Genomic DNA, 27,700 nt, shown 5'->3' on the forward strand with positions numbered 1-27,700 from the left:
ATCCCAAGTTAAAGTCACCTAGAATAATATTCTGTGATAAAGGTTTAGATTTTTCAGCTATGAGGGTAGTTATATCTTCCTCGAAGGAACCTATGGGACAAGGGGGTCTGTATATTAGTTCCAGGGTAATGGTGTTCTTAAGGGGTGGTTTGAATTTTAGTGGATAGGTGTTCACAGGAATTTAGAGGAAGGGAGGTCATGGATCTAATGTCAAGCGAGGATTTGAATATAAGTGCTACACCTCCTCCACAGGCATTAGGTCTGTCGGCCCTGAGGATGGAGTAGTTGTCTGGAACCGCAAGGGTTAGAGAGGGACCTGCTGCGGCATGAAGCCAGGTTTCTGTAGTGGCGAGGAAATCCAAGTTTGCTGAACGGATGATGTCGGCAATTTCCGTAGGGTGGGCCACAAGGGATCTAACATTGAGTAGGGCTCCTTTGAGAGGCATAGTGTTTGCAATGATGATTTTATTAGTGACTTTAGTTGTAGGATAGTTGGTCATTTTGTTAAGTAAAGTGGGGAGTCTATAGCCTAGTCTGTCGTTACGGGTCATGAGGTTAGGGTAGGCTGTCGGGCGATCTTCTAGCATATTGCGTGAGTTCTGGATATTGTCAGAATGGCCTTCTGTGATGAGGTTAGGTGGAGAGTTACCTAAAGTAATGCTGATTTTAGTACTGTGGTCTGTAGGTGCCCTGTGGGGGAAAGGAGGCCGGAAGGGTGTGGGGCAGGGAACGGGGTGGTGTTTGAGACAGCCAAGCTTGGCGAATCCATTACTAAATGGGATATAACTATTTCTGCTACATGGCGTGCAATCGGGCATAATGCAGAAAGGGAACATGATGAGTACTAGCCAGGCTGGCATAGTTCGGATATGGATTCGGGGCGGGATACTAGAGGGATGGTGGATGTTATTGGCTACGCTAATGCTTGTAAGCCCTGGGGCAGACAGTCTAGTTAGAGGTAGCGCTAGATTCGGAATTGAAGCACACTTGCAAAGTTTGATGCTTGCTCGTGGCACAATCAGATGTGGTCTGTTAGCGACCATAAGGCACAACACAATCAAAATTTGGTCTATTAACAACCATAAGGCACAACACAATCAAATGTGGTCAGTTAGCGACAATAAGGCACAACACAATCAAATGTGGTCTGTTAGCGACCATAAGGCACAATACAATCAAAGTGGTCTATTAGCGACCATGGGGCACAACACAATCAAATGTGGTCTGTTAGCGACCATAAGGCACAACACAATCAAAGTGGTCTATTAGCGACCATGGGGCACACCACAATCAAATGTGGTCTGTTAGCAACCATAAGGCACAACACAATCAAAGTGGTCTATTAGCGACCATGGGGCACAACATAATCGAATGTGGTCTGTTAGCAACCATAAGGCACAACACAATCAAATGTGGTCTGTTAGCGACCATGAGACACACAAATAATTGGGCTCTACAGGTACACTGGCGCTTTCATCAAATGTAGGCGGAGCAGGTAAGGAACAAGGCAACGTGAATAGGGTGGGATATGGCAGTCTGAGTATTGCACGGTACATATTAGCAGGCAGAGGCAATGTAACATGCGGTGGGTCACTAGAACAACTAAATTTGAAAATCACAATGAGTGCTGGAAAAGCATTTTTCAACAGATGTGGTGGGGCACTAGAGCACCTAAATTCGAAAGTCACAATGGGGGCACTACAACATCTAGATTTGAAGATCACCATGGGTGAAGGGGGAGCATTTTACAAACAGATGCAAATGGCCTACTAGAGAGTAAAATGGGGCAGTGTGGTGTGTTAGTGCAACAAGGCAGACACATCAAATTATACGTGGTGGGCAGCAATCAGGCAAGAGCGGGAGGTAAGTATACTAGTGTCAACATGTAGACCTGCAGTCAATGAAAAACTATATATGGGTGATAGGTAGCAATATGAAAACAGTGAGGTGCAAGTAGACTTCGCCACGTTGTACACGAGAGCCAAATACAGGAATCAACAGCATCATCAAGGGTGTGTATTAGCAGGCTGAAGTGTATCTATTAGCTTAAATGCAGGATGAGGGTAGATGCATCAGAGTTCAGAGTATGATGTGAAAAGGCTAAAGAGTAGTAGTCTCTGCAGAGCAGCGGGCGCACAAAAAGTTACCTTAGCAGGCATCTGTGGAGGGCCACCATCACAGAGTAGGCAAGAGTAGGCAGAGTAGGCAAGTATGCATTAGAAACAAGCACCTTAGGTGGTATGTTCAGGGTGAGTAGAGGCAACAACAACAAGGTCAATAGTGGGAGTCAGGGTGATACTGGAAGGCGCAAAGACTGGTGCTCTACTGCAGTTTATGTAAAGTCCAAATAGGTACATATATGTAGATTAGAATGGGCGAGCAATGCAAACAAATATTGTAATAACGACGGAGGCAGTATAGACAGGCAGATGACAACGCGATGGCTCAAAGTTCTGCTGTGAACAGAGCGCGAGAGCATATGACGTGCAGAGTGAGACTGATGGGGTCGGTCTCAGTGATACACGCGACAAACACGTATCAGCATAATTAGAGTTTATAGCATGGGATGATACAAAGGTTCAGTGCATAATCCGGGGCTGCTACAGCGAGGCATCAGAGGGATAGTGCTTCAGTGAGACAGTGATACAGTATGTGTTTTCAGGGGTTGGGTTCAGCGCGGCGTACTCACTGCATTTTGACCAGGGGTACTGGCCCACGGACTGTACGGCAGCGGACAGGCACAGGACAGGAAGCAGTCCTTTGGTTGTGGTCCTTCGGGCGGTGGGCCGGCGTACACCTTGCCGGCGTGGAATTGGCCAAAACAAAGGGCCAGCAGCCAATCAGGTGGAAGTAGCCAGGGGAGAGGGGGGCTACCGACGAAGTTCCGAAAAACAGAGGCTGGCGGCCATCTTAGCAGGGCCAGAACCTCGTGGGCAGTAATGAATGCCTATGCAGAATGGCACATGGGCAGCTGGAATCAGGCACATAGGGTGGCAGGGGCAAGCCAAATATAATACAACATATACAGTTGTAAACACTGGCACAATCTGCTCAATGAAACAAAGTTTGACGCTGGAGGTCAATGAAGCAATTGAAATGCCCAAAGGCTTACCTCACGGCCTGAGGCTACTGTGAGTTGGGTGCCACTGCTCCTGCAGTGGAGTGGAGCTCCTGCCCCTCTGGGCTGTGATGGTGGACTGGTCTGATTTACGAAAGCACTTATGAAAAACTTACTAAAAGCTGACAGATTCCATAAGTATCCAGCATAAAGCACGCATCATTTACTCTGTTTGCAGTACAAAGTGCAAAATAACAGTTAAAGTGCTGGCAGTTCGCTTTCATTAACTAATCATTAAATAATGTTAATTTTGTAAAGATAAGCTCCTACAGTTGTATTTGGAGTACCTTCAAGAAAGATAAATAGGCCTCTGTTGGGCTTTAGATTGCAGAGATATGCCAGTCATATTGAATAAAACATACCATCGTTGTTCCTTATAAACACTTTACTGTCATATGGGACTAAGGTAGATTATAAACCTGGCTATATGACAATCAAATAGCTTCATGTCTACATTCATTGATTTGGCGTTTCATTCATAGAAGTTGATTTGGTTGAATTTGTGAAGGTGGTTATTATTATAATGCAAATACCTGTGATTTCAGCATCTCTCAATCCAACACAAGCCAAATTTGCCCAAAACATGCCTGCATCTGATAGGGTCTGAAAATACAAATAAAGAGATGCATATTCACATTGGTTCAATAGAAGCTATTGGTGTTGACAGATTTTTCTGAAGGACAATTGAAATATACAAACAATTATTGAACCATTTTAATTGTAAGATAAAGAAACTTAAGTTCACTGCAAGTAACATGGGACAAGCTGACAGAGCCAGAAATCATCTGTTACATCTAAATGCAATTGTTCTATTTAAAAGCACTGACCATGACACATTATGAAAGGGTTAATGTATATGTTGTATCTTCGTAGAAATCATTTGGCCAAAGTATTGCTTTGTGCGTTGTGCTAACGTTACATATTATCTGTTATTTTTTTCACTTTCACACAGAACAAAGAATACAACTATTTAAAATGTGGTGAAATGTTCAAATACATACAAAGTGTATTTTGAATGGATTCATTATGCTCTGTAATAGAAGTGTATTTACATTTGCACAAGTAACATAGCTCTGTAAAATGGAAAATGGCCAATTTATATAATTCTCATTTGAACATATCCATATTAGAGAAAATGTGAGAAACCAACAATGTGGAAAGGTGGCATTATGAAAAGTAAACATGTTTACTCATGCACTGCCAATTGTAAGAATCATACACTGATAGGCTGCAGTTATAATTAGGGTTATCAGAAGGTGTGCTTATGCAAACATGTGGCCAAGTATATGCCAATAATTACCAAAACACCATAGCCAAATCCAACAATGAAAGCAGAGGCCTCTTCAAGCCATCAAGCATTGCATCAGCCCTTTGCCCAACCCAACCATGCCATGCTCCAATGTAAAATCTACCACCATTAACTCTTTCTTCATCAAGAGGATCATCAGGATCCACCAGCACATAGATACCAACACTATAAATGGCAGCATACTGTACATTCCATCTTGCAAAACCACCACTACCTGGACAACTTTCAAGACACTCTCAAAGGAAGACCTCGCTTTCACCCTTTAATCCCTCAAAGCCACATTGTATGTGGACAACATCCTCCATGCATCCGTACTCAATGCTCTTCTGACTGAAGTACTCCTTCTTTACCTGACAATCATCAACAGCTCTCTCACTCAAGGCATTCACATAACCCTCATGACCAGGCAAATCATCCCATGAAAACAACACTGGAGCCCGACAACCTCAGCATCTTCTGCCCCATCTCCACCCTAAGTCAGATGATTTTGAAAGGAATAGTCATACAACTCATCCAGCACATTAAAGCCAACCATCTCCTTCAGTACTACTGATCTGGCTTCCAACTGAGATACAGCACTGAACTGGCTACCATCAAGGGAATGCCTTAAACATCTGTGATGATGGCAATCTTTGCCTCCTGGTTCTCCTTATCTTCTCAACAGTATAGGACACAGTAGACCACCAGTTACTCACCGATATTCTACATCACTGCATGGGGGTCAGTGAGGCCATCCTCTGCTGCTTCAAATCCTGCCTTGCTTACTATCACAAATTTACCCACATGGAATTCTCCAGATCACAAACTATAACTGTCACCTTTGAAGCCCTGCAACATCCACATCCATCAATATGTAGGTCACTAGCAGCTCTACCTCTAGATTTCCTCAAACAAATAAATCCACAGGATAAAGTCCTGCCTTGCATTGATCCAATCTTGGAAGTCCAGTGCTTAATTGATGCTCAACCACTCCAAGACCAAATTCTTACTGCTAACCAACAATACTGAACAGACTTATTTCCAAACCTCACTTCCTGCTATGAACCTCGAGGGCTTCATATCCCAGCTGGCCACCTGTAAAAACGTCCACCTGGAAGGTAGCAGTGTCCTTCTCTAAGGCCCTCTCATGACTACCCTAGCACACCTGAGTTGTATGTTACATGCCACTTCAGGTTTTATCAAAGGAGTCTGCACATTCAACCACAGCACCACGACCCTCATTGAACTGCATTGTTCCCAATGCAAGCATGCATCATCTTCAAATCCTACTTTAGCATCTACAACACTGTCTTCCTCAAATCCTCAAGCTCACAACTGCATTTCTGAAAGGAGCTGAAGAATGCAAAGAATGCTCCAGTCCAGAACACCAAATATTGAGAATCAATACTCCTTTAAAGCACAAGCAATCCCTTACATAAGATTGGCAGTAGATCAATTATAAGACCAAGAAGTCATAATACAACAATTGATAATACAGCAGTATTATCAATTTGTTGAAATAATAACCGTTGATAAAAAAAAAAGGAATCATGATATTTTTTTGAAAATATCGTACTCGTCAATCAGCTTTTAAAATGGTACAACCCAACACAACTCTCTGAAACCTAAGTATTTTTTTGGTTTAATATGTGAGTCTTAGAAAATAAATATGTTTATTGAAATGTGCAATGTTGCAAGGTATATAAAAGTATGTACTGTTTGGATGTCTTTTATTGTTTTTTTAATGGATGTTAATGATGTAAATTAAACAATTAAATATTACATGGTCTCAACCTACAATTGTTACTAAGTATGGTATGCATTGATATTTCATTTTCCCGTATTTTTCCCCTGTTTACATGTGGAAGGTGCTCCAGTGGATTTGATCGCCAGAGACAAGATTGGGTGGACAGCGGTTGCCTTGAAGAGGTATGCCTCTGTAGTAGAAATCATCAATATTAAGAATATGCTTGAATGTGAAAAATGTAATTGTTTCACACTCTGTTGGTGGCTCATTTTTAATTCATTTCAGTGACTATCTCAGGCTGTAAACTCAGCATGTACCTCCCACACCTCTAGTTGTGCCCTTCTGAACTTCCAATCCTATTTCATGCACTCAATGATTTGTGCATCTGGCCTGTAAAATACATAAACCCAGTCACCTCTGTCCAGATCCAACGACACAGTTTTGAACCCCAACACAGTTCACTGAGCCTCACAAATGACAGCGATCAATGAAATGATTACAATTAAACTGAATAATACTAACAACTATTTCTATAATACAAGTAATCAAGCATTGGTCAGTCTATATACATATGATATTATTATTATTATTATTATTATTATTATTATTATTTATTATTATTATTATTATTATTACTGGGGCATACTGGGCCTGTAGTTGCCAGCAAGGGGGCTGGTGTGTGGCCAGGGGCCAAGATGCTGAGTCACCTAAAAAAAATTGCAGCATCAGGGAAAGGGCCTTGAGTAGCTGCTAGAATGTTGCAGGGACACTGGCAGTCCTCACCTAAATTTTCTAGCCACCTGATTGGCTGTGGGCCCATCCCCAGGTGAAGATATTATCATTATTATTATATTATTATTATTTTATTATTGTTATTATTAGTAGTAGTGGTAGTAGTATTATTACCTACATAACCTACGCTAACAGCTTTTCAACACCATCAATCCCATTGCTATTTTTTCCAAATCTGCTACTACTTCCAATGTCCCTCACCCCTACACCTCTCATTCACTCACATCAACTATGTTTGTATCCCTTTCTCTTCATCTATCACATCTCGATCTAAACACTTTCGTACTCACATTGCTCTCAATTTCATAGCCTCCTAACAAGTCTCCTGCTCACAGTTATCTCTGCTTTCCTCCTTCCATCTCACTCAGCTGGCTCCCATGTCTAAATCTCACAGTCTCTTTCTCGTCTCTGCCAGACTTGGCATTCACTGACTTCAATCTTTCGTAGCTTCCTTCAAACCTTCTCAAGTTTTTGTTTATTCTCCTACTCTTGAGAATCGTTATTTGCAGTCCTTTCACCAGTCTTTCAAATCTCTCTGCCCTCTAGCTTATTAGCTGCTTAACTTCTGTCTCTATCTCCTCTATTTATGAATGTATGTGTTTATACCATGCACCATGCCATAGCCCTTGGGCATCAGGGCACCACACACACACTTAGACAATGTCTGGCAACGGGACAATACATGTAACTGTTAGACAATTAGCAGGCAGCTTATTCAAATAACAGAGTTTTCAACTATTTCTTTAATGTGTCCTGTTTTCTCTCCTGCCTTAACTGTATCGGAAGGTCATTCCATGCCTATGCTGCTATAACTGGAAATGATCTTCCACTCCCCCTTGTTAATTTTACCCTTGGGACAGAGAGACTTTGTGCAGTGCTTGAGCATAAGTTTCAGCCTCTGTTATGGTGGGCCAGGTTTTGCTTCATATATCGAAGGACTTCCCTATAAATGCATTTGTGGTTTAACGTGAGGACTTTAAAGTGTACTGTGACACTCGCTGGGAGCCAGGGTAGTTCCTTTCGGGCCTTTGTTATAGGATCTCATGTCCAGATGTTATACACAATTATCATGGCATTATTTTGGACTACTTGTAGTCTCTGTAGGCATTCTTAACTGGCACCTCTCAAAAGAGAATTGGAGTAGTCCAGCCTTGGCATTATCATAGCTCTCACTGAACGTTTGCACTTCTTATGCGTCATCAATGACAGAACTTGCCACAAGACTCTGAGGTAGTAATGTTAGTTCTTCACAATGCCATCTATATGAGCCGTGACACCCACTGAGGCATCGATATGGATCTCTAGAGTATTCACTTTGTTTCTCATGAAAATTAGGCGTCCTTCTATGTCAAAAGTGGTGTATTCTTGTCTCGGTTAATCCCTACCCTGTGCTGAACTGAATACCATCAGCTCTGTTTTTGAGCTGTTCCGACATATCCAGTTGTTCCTTATCTAGTTCTTAATAGATGTTGAATAGAGTGGGTGACAAGCATGCACCGTGCAGTAAACCATTTTAGTTTCAAATTGGCTCTGAGGTTGCATTCTCCCAACCAATACTTGAGGTTCTATCAGTCAAGAATGATTTCAACCATTCAATGTCATTTCCTGAAGATTTCAAGGCATTTGACAATTTTTGTAACAAACATCTGTGGTCTAACAAGTCGAATGCTGCAGATAAGTCCAAAAGTATTAGCATCCCAAATGTACTTTCCCCAATTGTACCTAACATCTGTGTCTTCAGATTTAGGAGTGTAGTTTCTGTCTCATGTTTCGGCCTGAGACCAGAGTGTTTCATATGCAGAGATTCTGAGATTTCAGGGTGGTTCTGCATTTTTGTAGCTACTATTTCATCTACCATTTTAAGCAGGAATGGGGTATTTGTAATTGGTCTTAAGTTGGAGGAGGCCTTCAGAGTCAATCCTGGCTACATAATCACCTAAGGAATGGGGAAAAATGTTACTGTTCCCTGGATTGATTTTTGATGGTAGAAGATCAACGGAACATGACGTAGATCACATAATTGTTTGCATCATCTCTGTATCTAAGATGGATACTGGCTTAAAGTCAAAGCATCACAGCTCCTCACTCTGCACCTCATGTAATTCCTTAAGAGGGGTCCTCATTGATTAAGCGTTTTTTAAAATTATTTTTTGCTATCAAGACTTTGTCCTGGAAAGCTTGTTGAACTCTCGCACAAAAGTCCTCTGTAGAGACTTGTTTTGTTGTATTGGTGCCAGCCTTTTTTATTTGATTATTGTGGACACTTTTCTTTTTCATAGATTTCTATTTTGTATTCTTTCTACAGTAGCATCCAGGCCTGTTTGTTTTCACTGGTTTTGCTCTCTCTTGCCAGCATATCATGTCATGTTCTATTCCAGATCGCAATATTTAATTTGATGGCTAATTGTATAAACACCATTGTCTCTGTATTTTTCTGTCAAACACTTGCCCCCTTCTCATCTTTTTCATCTTTAGTTCGTTTGCATTTATCTTTGTCGTTCTAGGTCATTGTCGTGCACTCTCTTTCATAGTTACACTTCCGTTTTCAACTCTCTCGTGTTTCGTTTCTTTTTTTCTTTAACTTCATTCCTTTCATATTGTATCATGGATCTGTTTCTTTCCTCCTTCCGTGTGTACCTTTCACTTTCCTCTTCTTTGTTCATCATTTCCCTCTTCCTGAGTCTGCTCTAATTCTATCATCATCAAGTTAACTCTACATCTATCTCACCTTCTCTGAACTTTTTTTACAATGGTGATTACTTTTTTTTCCTATTCGCGCTTGTGTGTGTGTTTTTGTGTTTGTATATGTGTTTCTTTCCTCCCAGCACTTAACAGCATTTCTTTGCCTACCCCTACATAACTTACCGTCCCTGCTCCTTCATGACGCTAATTCTTCCTTGATCCAACGCTTCCGCAGTTATATTGCGGCTTATATTTGGTACTTCAAATGAAGAATGTTTTGTCAGAAATCTTCAAATCAGTCCTATACCCATATATCGTTATGAACGACTATAAGAGAAATCCGAATTGCTGCTGCACTTGCAAAATTCCATTTACCTTGTTAATGTCAGAAACATTTTTTAAAACAGTCTACCTTATTATTTAAAAGCCCAGTCAAAATGAGTCTATGGGCCTCATTACACGGTAGGCGGTGAGCCATGGCGCTATTAGCGCCATGGCTCATGCCGGTAAAATTCCGTCACCGCCTTGGCGGAAAGGGGATTTACCGCCCCATTCCAATGTTGGATGGGCGGTAAATCCCCCTTCCACCATTGCCCTTCCCCATTCCCATTTCTGCCCCATAGGGCTCTATGGGAATGGGGAAGGCGCTAATTACGGCACCGCAATTTTGCGGTGCCGTAATTAGCTCCGAGGTACCTTAGCGGGTTGGATATTAATGCTTGCAAAAAGCAGGCGTTAAATCCCCCAACCCGCAAAGGGACCTTGTAGTAAGGCGGTAGGGATATACCGGTACCAGTATTTTACCGGTACCGGTAAATCCCTACCGCCATCCGTGTAATGAGGCCCTATGAGTGAAAGCCGGATCTCTCTGGGCAGGAAATCAAATCACCCATCTCATTTCGGTGGTACCTCTATAGTCAAAAATGGACTTGTTATGTTATGTTCTCTGATGCCATTGCTTCCACATCCTCATTGTAAACCATTAAATATCAGGAATACTATGAATGTACTTGTGGGCGGTGTCCTTCATGGGAACATGACGTGTCTTTTATATGCAATGTTTGCACTGTCTTCAATTGTCAAATACTGACACAAAAAGAAGGGCTCAACCCACATACCTGTCTTTTCAGCATTATTTTAAAGTGTGCAAAACTAAACCTAAGGGTTTCTACTGTGTTTTTAAAAAACAAACAAATCTATTTCAGAGCCTAGCAGGAGCTAATCATTAGATATTCTAGCCATGCGGATTGTGGATGTTTAAAGTGCCCAATTATCTCAATTTGGTTAATTTCACACAATGGATTTGTCGAAGAAAACGGAGGCTGATATACACGTGCAAGCAAGCTCAAAGCTACTAAAAATACTATACGAAACAACGTATAGGGTATATTATAGGAGAAAACATCTGCTTGGGCTAATTATGCCTCTGCATCACCAGAGCTAATACTTAAGGAGGTGCTACAGTACAAAGCTCCAATTATCCACTTGGTACATTGGACAAATCCCTTGGCAAGAGAACAAATAAGTCTGTGCATTGATAAAAAAAAATACAAAAAAAATGGTGGCTTCAATGCGTTTCAAGTAATTCAAATAAACATACGTTGTGAATATTTGATAATCATGGTAAACAAGTCGGCAGTTCCAAAAATATTTTAACATTATTTTTAAAAATGCCTATCAAAGTAATTCTTCAATATGCTTTAACAAAATTATGCATTGTGATGTTCCTTTTAATTCATGTGTGTATTCTTGTTTGATTATTATTTATTTTATTCTGCTAATATGGACACCTCACGTAGCTCATACCAAAAAGGCAATCGCCATGTTCTCCATTCGAATCTGAACGTCTACTGCATGAATGACACATTCATTACAAAAACAGTGTAGATCAATCAAGTGTGTGGGGTTTTTGTGGACTGATCAGTATCACCCCTTTATATTTCCCGAACCACATTTCACCTGGTATTCGTATACATGTATGTTTTTAGCAGGAGAACAATGCACCCGCCTGCTGTTCCCTGGGCGCCACTGACCCTGTGACAGCTGAAGCGTGTTTATTTCGTTGAAGAGGAATCACAATTGGAGCAAAAGAGGAGTCCATTGTATACCAGTCCGTGTGTTATACACATGTGGAATGTAAAATCCATGCACAGCAGAATGAGCATGGCCGGTGTGGTTATCTGGTGAGAGAGACATTGTGAAAGACACGAACGGTGCAACACACGTTTTTGTTGAGTATTGAATATCTCTGGAACTAATGGTTCAATTGGCTCCACTGCAAAAGGCAAGGTTTGGATCAGCTGCACAGTGTTAGAGATGCAGTACAGCACTTCCACGAGCAGCCCTGGTGTGGGCATGTTGACATATATTCAGTGTCCCTTTCCCGCTCAGTAAAGTTTAACGTACAGGGGTACTTGTCAGGGTTTAGCATGAAGCATATGTTTAGTTGTGCCACACTCTCTGCACAAATATCTTAATTGCAGCGTTTGTGATTAGGTACAAGTTAGAACAGAATAATAATTGTGGTTGGAAGGACTTTTGATCAAGTCCCCTGCCTCTATCTCTTTTGTTTTCTGGTGCATTGTACTATGGGAGTGCTTATGGATGCTACGACAAGAGTAAATAAGAGGCCCTCCATTTTTCTGTTGCAGTTAATATTTCGTTTTGGTGACACCAGGGGTGCATGCTTACTTACTGTATTAGAACCCCACTTTAACTTTGGGGCAGCCAAAGGATTATTAAAGATGTTTTATTTTTAATTTGTGTGTGTCTACTCCCTGCCGTTTTGCTTTAGGAGTACCCCTTTGTCTGGAGAAACCACAAGGTAGGCATAACATGAACAGTGTGCACATGTGGGCTCTTTTTGATCCCAACATGACACCCTCAGGAGGAGCGTGCACTGTTATATATTGGTTTTGGAGGGCTGGCAGAGGCTAGCGAGTATTGATGAATATAGTAGAAACCATTTTCCTACACAGATCTGTTAGACGTTTAGAAGATAAGTAGGTTGACTCGCTGGTTGAGTGATTTTATTTCCTAGAACCAATGTAGTCAATTTTGAGACCTACTTTGGCAATATTGCCGGAATTGGTGTCTCTCATCTGGACTCAGGGTAGCATTTTTTTCAGCAGTTTAAAAAAAAAAAAACTACTAATTGCCACTGGAGAGCGGGATCTGAATATCACGATACTGATCCAGCAGGGCTCAGGTGTGCACTATGCTTTTGTCTTGGAGTATAATGAAAGTATGCCTGGTTAGCAAACCACCCTTTCCGAGATGAATTTCCCTTTTCATGATGTTATCAGCTTAAGGCTTAAGGCTGAGAGAAGGGTGGATTTAGGTCATTCAGAGAGCACAAGTGGGCTTGAGAGAGGATTCCTCCATCTTGTTTTAATATGGGGTTTTCTTTCCTTCCTCTCCTCTCCACTTCCTGTGGAACATGTCACTCTAGGTATGACTTCAGGCAAGGGCCACTTGTTTTAAGGACAAGGGATTGGACACCTGAAATTAGACTTGCTTTAATCCAATGCCTGTGGCCTTTTACCTATAAAAGAGGGGGGTCTTCGCTTTTAGACCTTAAAGGACTTTAGGTAAAATTAATTTCGGCCACGTTGGGAGAGCAGTCCTTTCCTTTAGGTTGGACTACTGTAACAGCCCCTTTCTAAATCTACCTGCTTCCACTCTCCGCCCTATACAACTAATCCAGAACAGAACAGCAAGACTTGTCTTTGGCCTCAAGCCCTGGGATCGTATCTCTCCAGCTCTGAAATCCCTTAATTGCCTCCTATTGGATGCTATGGTTAAATTTAAAACCCTCTGCATTGTCCACAAGGCTTAATGGGGCCTGGGACCAAAATACCTTCAACTATGCCTCTGTAAATACTTCCCCTCTTGAGCCCTTCGCTCCTCTACTTCTTACTCCCTCAGGGTCAGTTGTTTTTCAAAGAAGCGCGCTGGGGGTAGATCTCTGTCTTCGGCTGGGGCCTCCCTTTCGAACAGCCTCCCTGCCACCTTGAAACTTGAGGAGAACCATCCACGGTTACAGAAGTACCTCAAGACCTTCCTCGTCACTTCTGCCTTTGCCCCTCTTCTCCCCTGCTGATCTGCTTTCTCTCTCGGCACCGTGCATCTGGCCACCCTCTGTCCATCAGGCGCAGGTACCTGCTCACCCTGCCACCCTCCTGCACTGCCTCCGTGCCATCCCTTGCACTGGGGCCTGTATCTGTAATCATACAGTCACCACCCACCATTGTTCTGCACTTTACAGATACACCCTATCTGACTAACCAGCACTCTGCCACTTGCCATCTGCACTACCACTGTTTATCACCTGTATTTATTTATTTCACTTATTATTATTTATTCTGTTCTCTCCTCTGTTCTGCACATTCCAATTCTCCCCCTTCCATGCACTTCCCCCCTTTTCCTTTCTCATGCACTTGCGCGTTCTCAATGTAACTGGGCCTAGTAAGACCATTGTTTTTTGTTCTCCCGTGTTCCCCTCCCTTTGCCTGGTCGCGCTCAGAAACACTTGTGTACGAGCAAGGTATAAATAAAATATCATATTGTTTCATATCATATCATACACAGCCCTCTGCCAGTGAAGAATAAAGGGGTTTCAAGATAGAGGAAAGCTCTGCTATCTACCCATTCTGAGGGCACATTGGGGGTGTTGTAGCTTAGGACCAAGGCTTAGCACTCTGCTAGCAAACCTTCCCAATGTGGGAGAGGAGAGATTAGAAATGAAATGAACATGGTTGCTGCCATTGTTCTACCACAAATAGACTATTGTAACTCCCTGTGGCCCTCATTACAAGTCCGGCGCTGGACCATGGTGCTATTGGCACCATGGTCCATGCCGGAGTCCGGCATGGCGGATGGCGGAATTACCGCCCCATTCCAAGGTGAGTGGGGCGGTAATTCCCCATTCACCATTTGCCCTTCCCCATTCCCATTTTTGCTCCATAGGGCATAATGGGGTGGGGAAGGCGCTAATTACGGCACCGTAAATTACGGTGCCGTAATTAGCACCAAGGTCGCTTAGCGCCTTGGACTTTAACGCCTGCAAAAAGCAGGCGTTAAAGTGTGAATCAGGCGTTAAGGGTTAACGGCGCCGACGGCGCCGTTAAACCCTTAACGCCTGACTTGTAATGAGGGCCTGTATCTGGCCCAACCCAAGGGCCTGATTAAATGGCTGCAGCGGCTGCAGAATTTGGCCGCAAGGGTGGCCACAGGTTCCCCTTTTGGAGCTCACATCTCCCCTATGTTATGTAACCTGCACTGGTTCCCTGTGGCGCAACGGGTTGAATGTAAGACCTTGTGTATTGTACACTGTGCCCTTCATGGTCAGGGAGCAGAATACCTTCAAGCCAAGTTTATGCATTATCACCCTACTCGTGACCTTCGCTCAGCCACTTCTGAACAACTTGTTGTTCAAAAGCACATCAGAGACCGGGTTGGCGGCCGGGCCTTCTCTATTGCTGCAGCAGTTCTGTGGAACAACTTCTCACTTATCATAAAGAAAACCCCTAACTATCTGGAGTTTAGAAGGCGAGTTAAATCCTACCTATTTTGAATTTTCATGGGGCTGTCTCCATCTCTCCTAGCGCCATGAAGCCCTCGGGCGACCATGCGCTTTATAAGAGTCACTAACATAACACAACATATTTCCCAGAGATCCCTGCAGTGGGTCATACAGCATCTAGAGGGCCAAGGAAGCAAGGTCTCCAGTTTCCATCATTCAAATCACTTCATTGCATATTTGAAAAGTGTGTGCCACTTTTGAAACACTTTGACCCATGGTGCTGCCTTTGCCATTCACCTTCGAAATTAGAATTGGTATTGCTTGTAACCTGTCTGGCTTGAGAACCAGGGAACTGTGCAAACGACTTCACACCGATGTATCATTGAACCAATCATTGTGCTACTAGGACTCAGTATCACAGCTGAACGTGAACCACTGGATCATCATGTTACTCATTAACCTGAACTAGTGGTACTCATTGTTTCAAACTATTATCAATCATCAAAGCACACCTGATTATCCATTGATCTGCAACACCCAACCCCATATGGAGTACTGCTCCAACTCAACAGGAATAATTGTGAAACCTTGCTAACCTTCCTCCTTTCTGAAGAAAATACTGGCTGCTGTGACATGCTTACCAATCGAGAGGCTGGTCTTTCCTCTGGATGACACACTGTTCAACAATTAGGTTAGACATCCCTCAACAGTGGTGTGCAAATATCTCCCTAGCAGTGCTCCTTTAGAATTAACAGATTAGAAAAAGGAGGGTTGGCATCCCAGCTTCTCTAGACATGCAAATGGTTTCTCCGATAGACTGGTATGCGGCCTGCAGCACTCCAGAAGCCATGGCCTAAAACAACCATCAGGTGTTTTAGGCCACATTTAGTGTAAGATGAGGGATCAGGAGAGTCATAATCCTAATAACCTGAAGAGCACATGCTGCCAACCTATATTCAGTCGTCAAGTTCTCATTACTGTTACTGCCCTCTGCCTGATCAGATTGTTCTGTTGTGCTTCACAATATGTTTCAATCTGATCACATCACCCAATAATCCATAGTCCATGAATTTCAAATATCCATTGTTACTGCGTTCAAGAAACAAACTCTATACTCATAAGAAGCCAATTCTACAACCACATTAAATACAATATGCCTCCTAGTCTAAATCTCAATTTTTCCAGAGTTCTAAATAACATATATTTACAGTATAAAACACCTTCACAGGAAATAATTATTCACCCTCTCCCACTATGGCCACCCAATTTGAAACAAAGAATACTTTGATAATTCTGCAAACAGGTGACTTCATAGTGACCAAGGGAAAAGGGTCCAAGGAGTAGGGAAAAAGGAGGGGTCTGATATTTCACAGCCGTAGAATATTCCAAATCATTTAGGTGCAAGGGAGGCCAGGCTCATTAGACGTGTCAGCATAAATGTCAGAGAGGTGCAATGGGAAAAGTAAACAATGCAACAAGGAAATGAAGCACACAAATATTAACTGAACAATTCATATCCCCGGGCCAGGCATACAGGGAAGAGTGGAGCTCAAATACTTAGGAGTCCAAATGAGGACAAGTTTGAGGGTATCTTGTTGGGGTTTCTGTCACCTGGGTTCAAGGAACAGAGGACATGATATGATATGAGATATGATATGATAAGTCATTTATAATGCACCTTTACACAAGTGTTTCTAGGCCCGACAAGACAAGGAAGGGAAGACCAAAGAGGACAAAACAACAACCTTTCTAAGCCTTGGGTTATTGAGATTGTGCAAGTGCAGGGGGAGGGGGAGAAGTGGCGGGGGCATGGGGAAGGGAGAGTGCAAAGGAATTCATAAGTGCTGGCGGTAGGTGGCTCATAAGTGCAGATAGTCAGGGGACTGTAGGGTTGTAGATACAGTCCCTAAGTGCTTGAGAGGCCTGGAGGCAGTGCAATGGCAACTGGTCGTGCAACCCTGTAGGTTCAGTGGGTGGCCAGGTAACCAGAAGGTGCAGCAGACAGGGAAATCAGCAAGGGAGAGGGAGAGAGAAAGCAGAAGTGAAAAGGAAGGTCTTGAGTTGCTTCCTCAACCTTAGATGGTCCTGCTCAAGTTTGATAGAAGCAGGGAGGTGGTTCCAGAGGGAGGCCCAGCTGAGGACAAAGTTCTACCCCCCACGCTCTGCCTGGAGAAGCGTCTGACCCTCAGGGAGTTGGAAGTGGATGAGGGGAGGGCTTGAGAACAAAGAGGCTTAAGGAAGAGAACGTTGCATGTGATGTGGTACCTGGCCCCAGAAAGCCTTATGGACAATGCAGAGTGTCTTGAACTTGATCCGTGCAGCCACAGGGAGCCAGTGGAGAGATTTCAGGGCTGGAGAGATATGATCCCTGGGCTTGAGGCCAATGACAAGTCTCTCAGTCCTGTTCTGGATTAATTGTAGAGTGTGAACAGTAGAGGCAGGTAGATTTAGAAAGAAGCTTTTGCAGTAGTCCAGCCTAGAGAGGGTCAGACTCTGGAGACACTGAGGTTCTGGGGAAAGTGAGAAAAGCATGACATGCCAAAGACATTTCAAGTTCTAGCATCTATTGTGTGCAAATACACAGATCTATAGGGTAAAGCTATAAAGCATTGCCCAGGAGCATAGTTACGCCCGTCCAGTACTATTGGGTTCAGATCAGAGTCATCACATTGTTCTGAACAACTAAATATTGCCTTCTGCTCTGTGGCCAGGAGGTAATGCATTCCATAACACCTCTTCTTCCTTATTCAGAGATCTCTCACCACATTTCTTTTCCTGGCTGTAGCATTGGTGACTGACATGGAAGAAGCCAATCTAAGAAGCTAGTTTGGGCAATATTTTTTGCATTTGTTTGAAGTTACACAAGGCCTTGTCCCCGGTAAAACTGGCGGATGGTGCCAAGTGGCTTGAATGAGCAAAGAGAGTTCACTACGAGCCAATTGAGAGCTTTAAAGGATGAGGCAATGCACCTCTAGTACTCAGCCACATGGTAATCTTTGCTGTCTTGTTTTGAATCACTTTGTTATGATGGAAAATAGGTTAGGAAGTCCTAGGTAAAGAATGTTGTATGATTTCGTTAGGCACAAAACGTGGAATCTGGTCACCTCCACTTTTTGTGACATGTTCAGTCAAAGGTGGATGCTTTAAGCTCAAGTTAGATGCTTGACTTATTCTGGATATCTTGTATTTGGCAATGAAGGAAATAAATATGCTAAAAGTGAAACTTAGGTTTTGTGCTGATGACACTAGGATAAGGCCAGGATGGCTGGGCAAAATGAGGAAATGAACGGAAGGACTTATAAGCTGAAGTAATGTATCTGTTTTATCAGAGTTTAAGGCAGTCATCAATTAACCAAGTCATGTAAGTGAGAAAGACAGGATGAGATAAGAATGGGATATGGGGCCGGGTCACCTATGTGATGGAAATCTGGCTGTCATCAGCACACACCTAAAATGTAAAAGAGAAAGATGTGCTTATATCTGCAAGCAGCTTTACTTAAGTATTTAAGAGCCATGAGGAGAGTGCATAGTCTTTACAGATTATGTAAATGAAGGAACTGGGTTTGTAAAGTGACACTGCAGACCTGACAAGCACTTCTCTTTCGTGAAGGAACTATGAGATCACCTCTAAAGCATTTATTATAATGCCAATACATCCCCTCTTTTGATTCAATGAAATAGTGTAGTGTGTCTTGTTAAATGCAGCTAATAGTATAGAACAGGGATGACTGGGGTGTCCAGTGAAAACATGAGCATGCCCCTAATGAACAATGAGATTGATTCTGTCCCTTGCCAGAAAGCAAACCCAACTGGTGATCATGGAATATGTTGTTTGACTCAGTGCTGCCAATAGGAATAGTTATTCTACTAGTGTTGGTATTAGTAATACCATTAAGGGCAGAAACACTGGTAGAAGTGGTGCTACCTTAAATGGTACTACTGATAACTGTATAAATAGTCATACTGCTATGTTGTTTGTTGCATAAGTCTTTGTATAATTACTGATAGTACACTTGCATTACTTCTACTATAAAATAAATCATGATTTTGGATAAACTGCCACTAGTTGGACTACCAACATTTGTAGTCCTGTTTTTCCTTCTTGTATTACGAGTGCTCTTGTTGGGACAGGAAGAATAGATAAGTGAACTGGTCGGTGGAAAGTAAAAGAAGCTGCAAGTACTTAATTTACACATTTGGCACAATATTTGACCAGCCATTGTACACATTTCTTACTTTTATTGTTGATGAGGAGGTAATAAACATAAAACAGGGAGCAAGAAGAGTGAGCAATGATGAACACATATATATCCATTGCGGCTACAAAGCCAGCAATGGTTTTCAGAAATATGGTTTCTTGGCTACGTACTGACTAATATCTGGCAACTATAAATCCAACCGTCTCTCCTAAAATTGAACACATCACTAAATCCCAGTCCTTCAACTGAACTATTTGTAGAATTGGACCAAATCTAAGCATGCTATATAAAGCTACAAGTCTACATTAGATAGAGTCAGAGACATGCAGAAGAAACAAAGCAAAACAGACTGTCACGGTCTAGCCATTTGGATGTACAAGAAACAATATTTCGTGTCATAACTAATTGCAAGGGACAGACAATCTGCAGTGCAACATTCTAGCACATTTAACCTCACTGCTCAAAGGAGGTAGGAACATTTTACACAAAGTGCACTCTCATTAAGGTTTATGCACACAAACATGTGTACAGAGAAAGGTCATAGCTGAACTCTGTTGGGTAGGAGCTATTGCTGTTCTTCATCCCCAAGCACTTTAGAATTAGGCAAGACTTCTGTTAACTGTTTTCTAAGCACTACAAGAGTGCAGGGAGGAGTAGGGTCACTAAATGTAGATAGTATTTAAATATAAGGTGCACATAACTATTTAGCTCAATGAATGTGTAATGAATGCTAATTGTAGTTAGTTTCAAATCTCAAAGCACAGTGAATGCAGCCTGTGCAAAAAATAGACTACATGCATTGCCTGGTGTCGGCTAGTTCTGGCAGAGAGCGAAAGGTAACTCAGCAGCTGTTCCTTGTACATCAAAAGCCAATGGAGACTAAAAGATTCAATACACGACATACAGAGTACTATGGAAACAAATTTTTTGAGGAGAATTACTGTAACAAACAGATAAAATATGAGACTATCGAGTGAAGTGTTGAGAGTATGGAGAGAAGGTGTGTTTATATATAAATGTTATGATATAGAAAATGCTGCTAAACAGGAGCTACACATGTATGTTAAGTAATGTGTAACCTGGCCATGCAAGAAGGAAGGATGCTGCTTCCCTTTTATGGAAGAAGAACAGTTTTGGATGTGACTTGTGGCCTTAATTCCCTAGAGGAGTGCATTTACTCTGGTGTGAGTGTGAGTAGGGCTACCCCAATATATTTAAGAGGTAGCCTGTAAGGTGGGCTATCTTTCAACTCCACAGATGGGGAGATATAGATTATTATTATTATTTTTATTATTGTTTGTATAATTATTATGAGTATTATTACTTTTTTATTCTGCATAGCTTGTAATCTGTGTCCGAGTTAATGTAAACATCTTCTGGGCTGCTATTTACACAACACTGTTTCCTAGGACAGCATGTTTGCTATAAGATAGTAATTAGAAAAGATGCCAAGGTTTTCGGTATGGTGCTTTAGAATTAGAGAGATGTAGGCCTTTTATGAAGTCATTTGTGAAGCAAAGAAAATCATAAATAACTGTTGAAAGCGACAACGCCAGATCAGCAATGTTGCCATTCATAGTCGTGACTGGACAGGGAGGACATGCTTTGAATGAAACATCTTGCTTAGGCCAGTTTGAAAATTATGGGGTAGAATGGATACTATCGCAGACAATGTGAATATCACTTATTTCATAGGAATTACACATTTTTAGGAGACCTGATTTACTTACCATTCCCAAATAACCCTCCTGACTGGAACGATATCATTGATAATATAAAGGTTACACAAACTTAGATGACATTCACATTTTCATCAGCACTATTCTGACAAAAAGAACTATGGTTAAAAATTGGCAATTTCTTATATCTCCTTATTCCAAACAGTCACAGCACCCAACCTGACAATATCTTCCTTCCCCAGAACTATTCCCACAACAACCAATAACATTCAGAAAAGAAGCAGACAAAATAGAAATCTCTGAAAGGGATAGAAAGAACAACACAATAGTAAACGTGGGAGGGGCAATTGCATCATTAGATTTGCAACCAAAAAAATACCACTAATACACCCTTGCAATAATTGTCAAGCCTCAGCCATATCTGCTCATACTGACTCATTTTGCATTCAGCTATGAAGGACATTTGTTCGATTTTTGCTAGAACATCAAGTTGCTTATCCAGGCCCTAACCTGTGGTGCCTCTTGGTTCTTCCCTCTGAGTAATACCTTCCTTTAGGTACACATACCTGCCTGCAGGAATCAATCAGTTCACTGCATGTCACATTTTTAAGGTTGAATTCGGATTACAGCAGTGCTGTCTCTCAGATAAACACAAATTCAGCGCAGATAATAGGTGACTTTTTTCACTTGCATTGGTCCAGAAAGTGGCAGCGTTTTAACAGGACAGCAACATATATGTGAAAACAGGATTCTTATGCAACTGTGTGTGAAACAATTTGAGTGGTGTTAATAGACCACATCTGGTCAATACTTAGGTCCTGCAAACATATCCTTATGTTTTGCCATTAATTATGCAGTAATTCTTTCTTTAAGTCATGTAACGACTGCTATCAATCAAGCTCGTCATCATGAATATCATGTTAGGAACTTTCTTCAGAGATCAAAATGACATTCATTATTTTTAGAATCTCGCCTGCATCACATTATCCGAGCAAGTGAGCAAAATGCAACGTCTTCTAATGGAAATTATGGAGAATATACGTGAAAAAAGCACTATAATAATGGTAGTGGAAATGGCTAAAATGGTAGAGATGAAAGGGTTCCCTAGTGAATTAGAAAGTATCCAAAATCAAAAATGCATTTGTTCTTAGCAGACGTGTGCTCGGATCTAGCATCGGACACAAATCAGTCCAATTCTTTGTTTGCACTACCATTCATGGAACAAATGTGCGCTGAAAATTGTGGCGCAAGCATGAAAAAGCAAGCGTGCGTGCAAATCATGGAAGGCCCTGTGCGTGTTTTCCCCGGGATGTGCGCCAGATCCTTGCGTGGCGCACACGGGCGCACACGTCATTGCAACATCCAGAACGCTGTGCGCGATGGGCACAGCGAAAGTGCACAACGTCAGCACACACATCAAAAAGGGGGCAGAACACAGGGCGGTACACGCGGAATGGGGTTCAACGCGTGAATAAGAAGGCGTGACTGGGGAAGTACTGCAGCAAAATACACGGAACACCCACACGCATGCAAACTACACGTATTCATGGAATCGAATAGGGGAAACCCACGCACGGCCAAAGACACGCACACAGGCCTAAACACATCCGCCACATGAAGGCAGGCGGTAGAGTCCATGTGCATTACAAAAGTGTGCGCAAACAACAAACACGTATATACAGCTAGGGTGAGTGTCTGATTCTGTGGCCCCCTTGGAGAAATGAGGTGTCACGCAACAATCAGGCATCCCAAAAAAGCAAGAAAAAGAGAAAATCGACGCCTCCAGCCCATTTGCGTGTAAAAAAACACACGCAGTAGGCTATGGCAACATGGAACACAAAAACACCTACTTGATCAACACGCAGGTTAGTAGGCCCTGAAAAAAAGGGCTACGTGACGAACAGGGACACCGGCATTACTAAAAATAGCGTGTGCGACTCACCGTCTGCCTTGCATGTAGAAGAAGAAGAAGGCGTAGCCAACACCCACGCCAAAAGAAGAAGTAGGCACTGGAGCTGCTGTGAAGTAATCGCGTGTGAACCCCAACGCCTGGAAAACACATGCACCGCTTTCCTCGAAAAACATGTACAGAGCTATGGGAAGCCAGGGAAACACCCGCGTGCACGTAACATCACATACGCGCTTACGCGCTAAGAGCCTTTCCTCAAATTACATGCTGACATGCAGTTTTTCCACATGCCAAATGACTCCGTATCAAGTTGGCCACGCGACAACACACGAAAGACCACCTGCCCAGAAGGCCATTTTCCTGCCCCCCAGAGCCCCGAGCCCGCTCCCACCTGCCATCTGCTGCTGCCTGCCTGCTTGCCGGCCACGTGTCCTGCTATTTAGTGCCTGCACGTCAGCCATCTGCAGGGGTCCAGTTGCTGTGACCAACCCTGCTGGAACAGAAGACTCCCGACTGAAGTTCCATCACTCCACAGCCCAGCACCAGGACCCAGTTGCCCACCCACACCTGCCAGTGGTCTCCGATGGTTTTTCCCTCAACATGGCAACCCCCAGCCAGAGAGGCAGAGGGCTACCAGCTTCAGTGTCACAGAAGTTGGTATCCTGGTGGAGCAAGTCCTGGTGCATTATGATGCCCTCTTTTGAAGACCATGCGCTGACAATGAAGGACGGAAGAGGATCTGGAAGGACTTCATGGCTGCCATCAACGTGGAGGGGGTAGCAGCCCGTGACATAGCACATGTCCATAAGCGCTGGGAGGACTTAAGGTCCAAGACCCTCAGCAAGTCCCAGTTCCTCTTGAAGGCAGCGCATGCAGAGGGGTCCACCTTACTAACAACCAGATGAGAGTCCTGGAATGTATACGCCCAGTGCTTCGTCTCCAGGTCCTTCAGAGGCAGACCCATCTGGATTCGAGCAGTAAGTGTCCATGGGTACTGATTGGACGCAGTGCATGTTGAGGTGTGCCAGGAGTGTCCAGCTTGGACTATTGTCTGGAAAGCCCCATGTATGGATGTGTATGTACTGTGGCATGGTTGTGGTGTGACACATGAATGCTGGTTCCACCTTCATTTACGTGCATGTCATACATGTGCGTGTGTGTGTTTGACATGTGTGCGAATGTGATATGCCATGGATGCATGTGACACAGACATGTAGGAGGCTGATTGGCAGATGTGACATAGTTGCCGATGATTTCACTGTGATAGGTGGTGGAGATGTAAAGATGCATGTATGTCTGGTGGTGTGTGTGCATGTGTTCGGCACTCCCCATGTTGCATGTGACATCAAGCTAACCTTTGGATGCTCATGCTGTTGTACGTGCATGGATGTTGCTGCCTGTTGTATTCTGAGGGGTGCACGTAGACTTTTCCACACGTTTTCATGCTTGGGGGGGTTGTATGCTGGTCCCCTGGCTTTTGCGCCATGTAGGGGCAAGTGCTATGTTTTTGATGCACGGGGCGGGATTGGGGGCCTTACTGGCGCTGCTGCAGGGTCGCAGCACCGCTCTGCGCCACGGCTGGTCATGGATGCTGAAATCCATGAATATGCTGTGCGTTGAAATGGGTTTTGGCGCACGCGGCTGGCGCAGACTGCCGCACGCGCACTCTGTGCACCAGCCACATGTGCCACCTATGCGCCGAATTCTATGAATTACCCCCAAAATCTTTTTTTTTTTTTTTTTTTTTCAAACCGTTGTTTTGTTAGTTCGATCAACAAACTTTTACAACATTTGTAAAAATATATTTCTTTACATTTTACATTTGAGATTTTTCATTCTTGTGTCAGTTAAACAATTTCAATCTACAAACTTTCTTATATACAATTTGTTAAAAAGTTTTTGAAGACAGTTTTCATATATATCGAGACAAGTTAAATATGTTGGTATCTGTTGGTACTCTCAGCACAGTTTTTACAACATCTTGATTAGATGTTACTTGTATGGTAAAAGGGGTTTCCACTCGTGTTCTAATTTCCATACACAGCACATAACATTTTCTCAGTTATATATTTCAAACACGTTTTCTGCATTATAAACTTCTAGGTCTCTTGTGGGAGAGGTCGATTAGCTCAACCACAGTTATCATTCCTTTCCTAAGTATTGAGAAGTTGATAGGGTTTACAATATTAAGGGAATGTAATTGCATGTTTCTTGCATTACCTGCTCGCCTGAGGCTCGCTCATTCGAAACCTCATTTCAAGGTCGTTGTTTAAGATCGTTAGGAATCTGCATAGAGCTAATATAAAGCATGTTCGCGTTCCCCACATCGAGGCCAGCCAAAGCCATTCCCTGTTACCCTCAGTTAGCACACCATTGGATGCGATTGTTAGTGCACGCGTTGTTTCAAAATAAGGACACAATATGACTAGATGTTTTAATGTTTCTTTGGCTGAGCGATTATTGCAAAACCTGCATCCTGCATCTGCGATAGCCTTCCAATACGGACTCCAGCCACAAATTCGTTTATGCGGTCTTCTGGTAGAGCAGAAACAAGCTGCTTCCTTATAACTCTTTAATGATTCAATTTCCATTACTGTTCTACACCAGTCATTCTCTATGATACGATGCTTCACATACCCCTGACGGAATTCTAAGTCAGCTGGAAAAAGTGCAATTCCATCCAGTATTTGCACCATTTGAGCATAGTAGATTGTGAAAGACGAATGTTCTGACGCAATCAATAACTGCCCCAAGTCCTCATATAAGCAGTTGGGAGGAGGATATAACATTCTGGCGAAGTTGGCCAATAAGCGCCAATTACGGCGTGCAGATAAGGCAGTGATGCCAAGTTCCTGCCTTAATAGACTATTCGGAGTCGATTTGGCCAATCTTAAGGCTCCTTTCCACATACACCCTTGTAGTTGATCAAGATGGTTGTTAATATCCACTAAGCACATGTCTAAAGCATAAAGGATGATAGATTCCACTTTTAAGATATAAAATTGAAGTAGAGGTAGCAGTGAGAATTTACAAAACTTTAGATATACCAGCCGCATTTGTGTGGCAAGAGGTGCGCTTTCTTGTGTAATACGTTGCACCACATAGCCACAGAATTGCAATCGGATATAGTATAACCAAGGTATCGGATTTCCGGCACTGTGATTATAGGAAAGCTTTCAATCTTCCAATTGCGTGTGAGATTCTTTCTCTTGTGGTTTCTAAACACTACTATATTTGACTTTTCCACATTACATTTTAGATTGTGGTTCAGGCAATAAGATGCAAATAGATCTAATTTAATTTGCATCCCTTTGGGTGTACGATCAAATAGTACGATGTCATCAGCAAAGGCTAGCCATTGTATTTTGAGATGGCCAAGCCTTTCTGGGTACGAGATCATGGTGTTCCAAATGTCGTTTATGCCACATATATAAAGATTGAATAGTGTAGCAGCTAAATTGCAGCCTTGTTTCACACCCACAGCGATGTTTATTGGATGGGTAGTTGCACCTTCGCTGTTCACTCTTACCAGATAGGTGGTATTCGTGTGGAGCTTGGCTATTATTTGTATTATATACTCAGGTATATTCATTGCAGCCATTTTTTTCCATAAGAGTGAACGAATAACTGAGTCAAACGCAGAGGTAAGATCTATAGATGCCATATATAATGGGCCGGAATCCTTCTTCTTGTGTCTAGCTAAGAGATGGGCCATGATTGTGGCATTTAACGGGGTACCCATTCTTGCACGAAATCCAGTTTGATACATGGACAGGATCTTAAGCTCACTAATAACCGCCTCGAGTTCCCCCAAAAGCAGTATCGCAAACACTTTAGCAGCAGTGTCAATTAGAGCTATTGGTCGAAAGTTGGAAGGCTGCGACCTTGCTCCTTTTTTGTATATTGGAACAATAATGGAGGCTAGCCAAGATGGGGGAGTCTCTAGAGATGTCAACATGTTATAAAAAAGTGTCTTAAGTATTTCAGCCCACATGTCAGGATGACGTTTTAGGACGCAAGATGGAATCCTGTCAGGGCCTGCAGCTTTTGAGAATTTAAGAGAGCTTATCGTAGCTGCAATGGTGGTGACACCCCATGGTGAAAAGGATGGATGTGCTAGACACGACCATTTGTATTCGATCTCTACAAAACGCAAGGGGAGAGCAAACTTTTCTTCAAAGTAGGCTCGTCAAACCTGTGCGGAAATCGATAGGGATTGATCTGCCATAAGTACTGAGGTTCCCACCCTCAATAGGGCCCAAGTGGATCGTCTATCCCTATGGCATAGTGTACTAAACATTTTCTGATTGTTCTGATTGTGAAGAAAGCGTTTATGATCTCTGCACTTGTTCCGATATCTGTTCACTATACGTTTTTTTTCTATCAAGTACTCAGTCCATGTGGAGGCTGCTCTCGCGATCCGTCGCAATGCCACCCGCTTAACTCTTCCAGCCTCCATAATGAAGTTAGAAGGATTAGGGGTAGACCTTGAGCTGTCTCGAAGAGAACACGCCTGCAAGGATTGTAATACATCCGATGTTATTTTAGATAAATCAACCCCCCCTTGGTTTGACAGCTTCAAGTTATCCCCAGGGTTAAGAGTAAGGATCAAATGTGCAGATATCATTTCGTTAACCCTGTCACAAAGTTTAGTGGCCCATCTAAGTGACAGGCCAGGCCAATCCTCTTCTATAAACCCTTGATGGTGGTCAATAGGTAAATGCACTATGTCCATTTGGAGCTTCAAATGGATAATGCAATG

The 27,700-nt window shown here is 42.7% G+C and overlaps 1 protein-coding gene across 1 annotated transcript in view; it reads left to right on the top strand.

Moving 5' to 3' along the window:
• The window catches only part of PLXDC2 (plexin domain containing 2), a 1,961,518-nt gene that overhangs the window by 1,712,913 nt on the left and 220,905 nt on the right, over positions 1 to 27,700 (top strand). Inside the window, exon 10 of the mRNA XM_069648589.1 lies at positions 6,275 to 6,335. Within this exon, the coding sequence (XP_069504690.1) occupies positions 6,275 to 6,335 (61 nt within the window). The remainder of the gene's footprint in view (positions 1 to 6,274; positions 6,336 to 27,700) is intronic.

The sequence above is a fragment of the Ambystoma mexicanum genome, chromosome 2q (genome assembly GCF_040938575.1).
Source record: "Ambystoma mexicanum isolate Mex_15411 chromosome 2q, UKY_AmexF1_1, whole genome shotgun sequence".
Lineage (NCBI taxonomy): Eukaryota > Metazoa > Chordata > Amphibia > Caudata > Ambystomatidae > Ambystoma > Ambystoma mexicanum.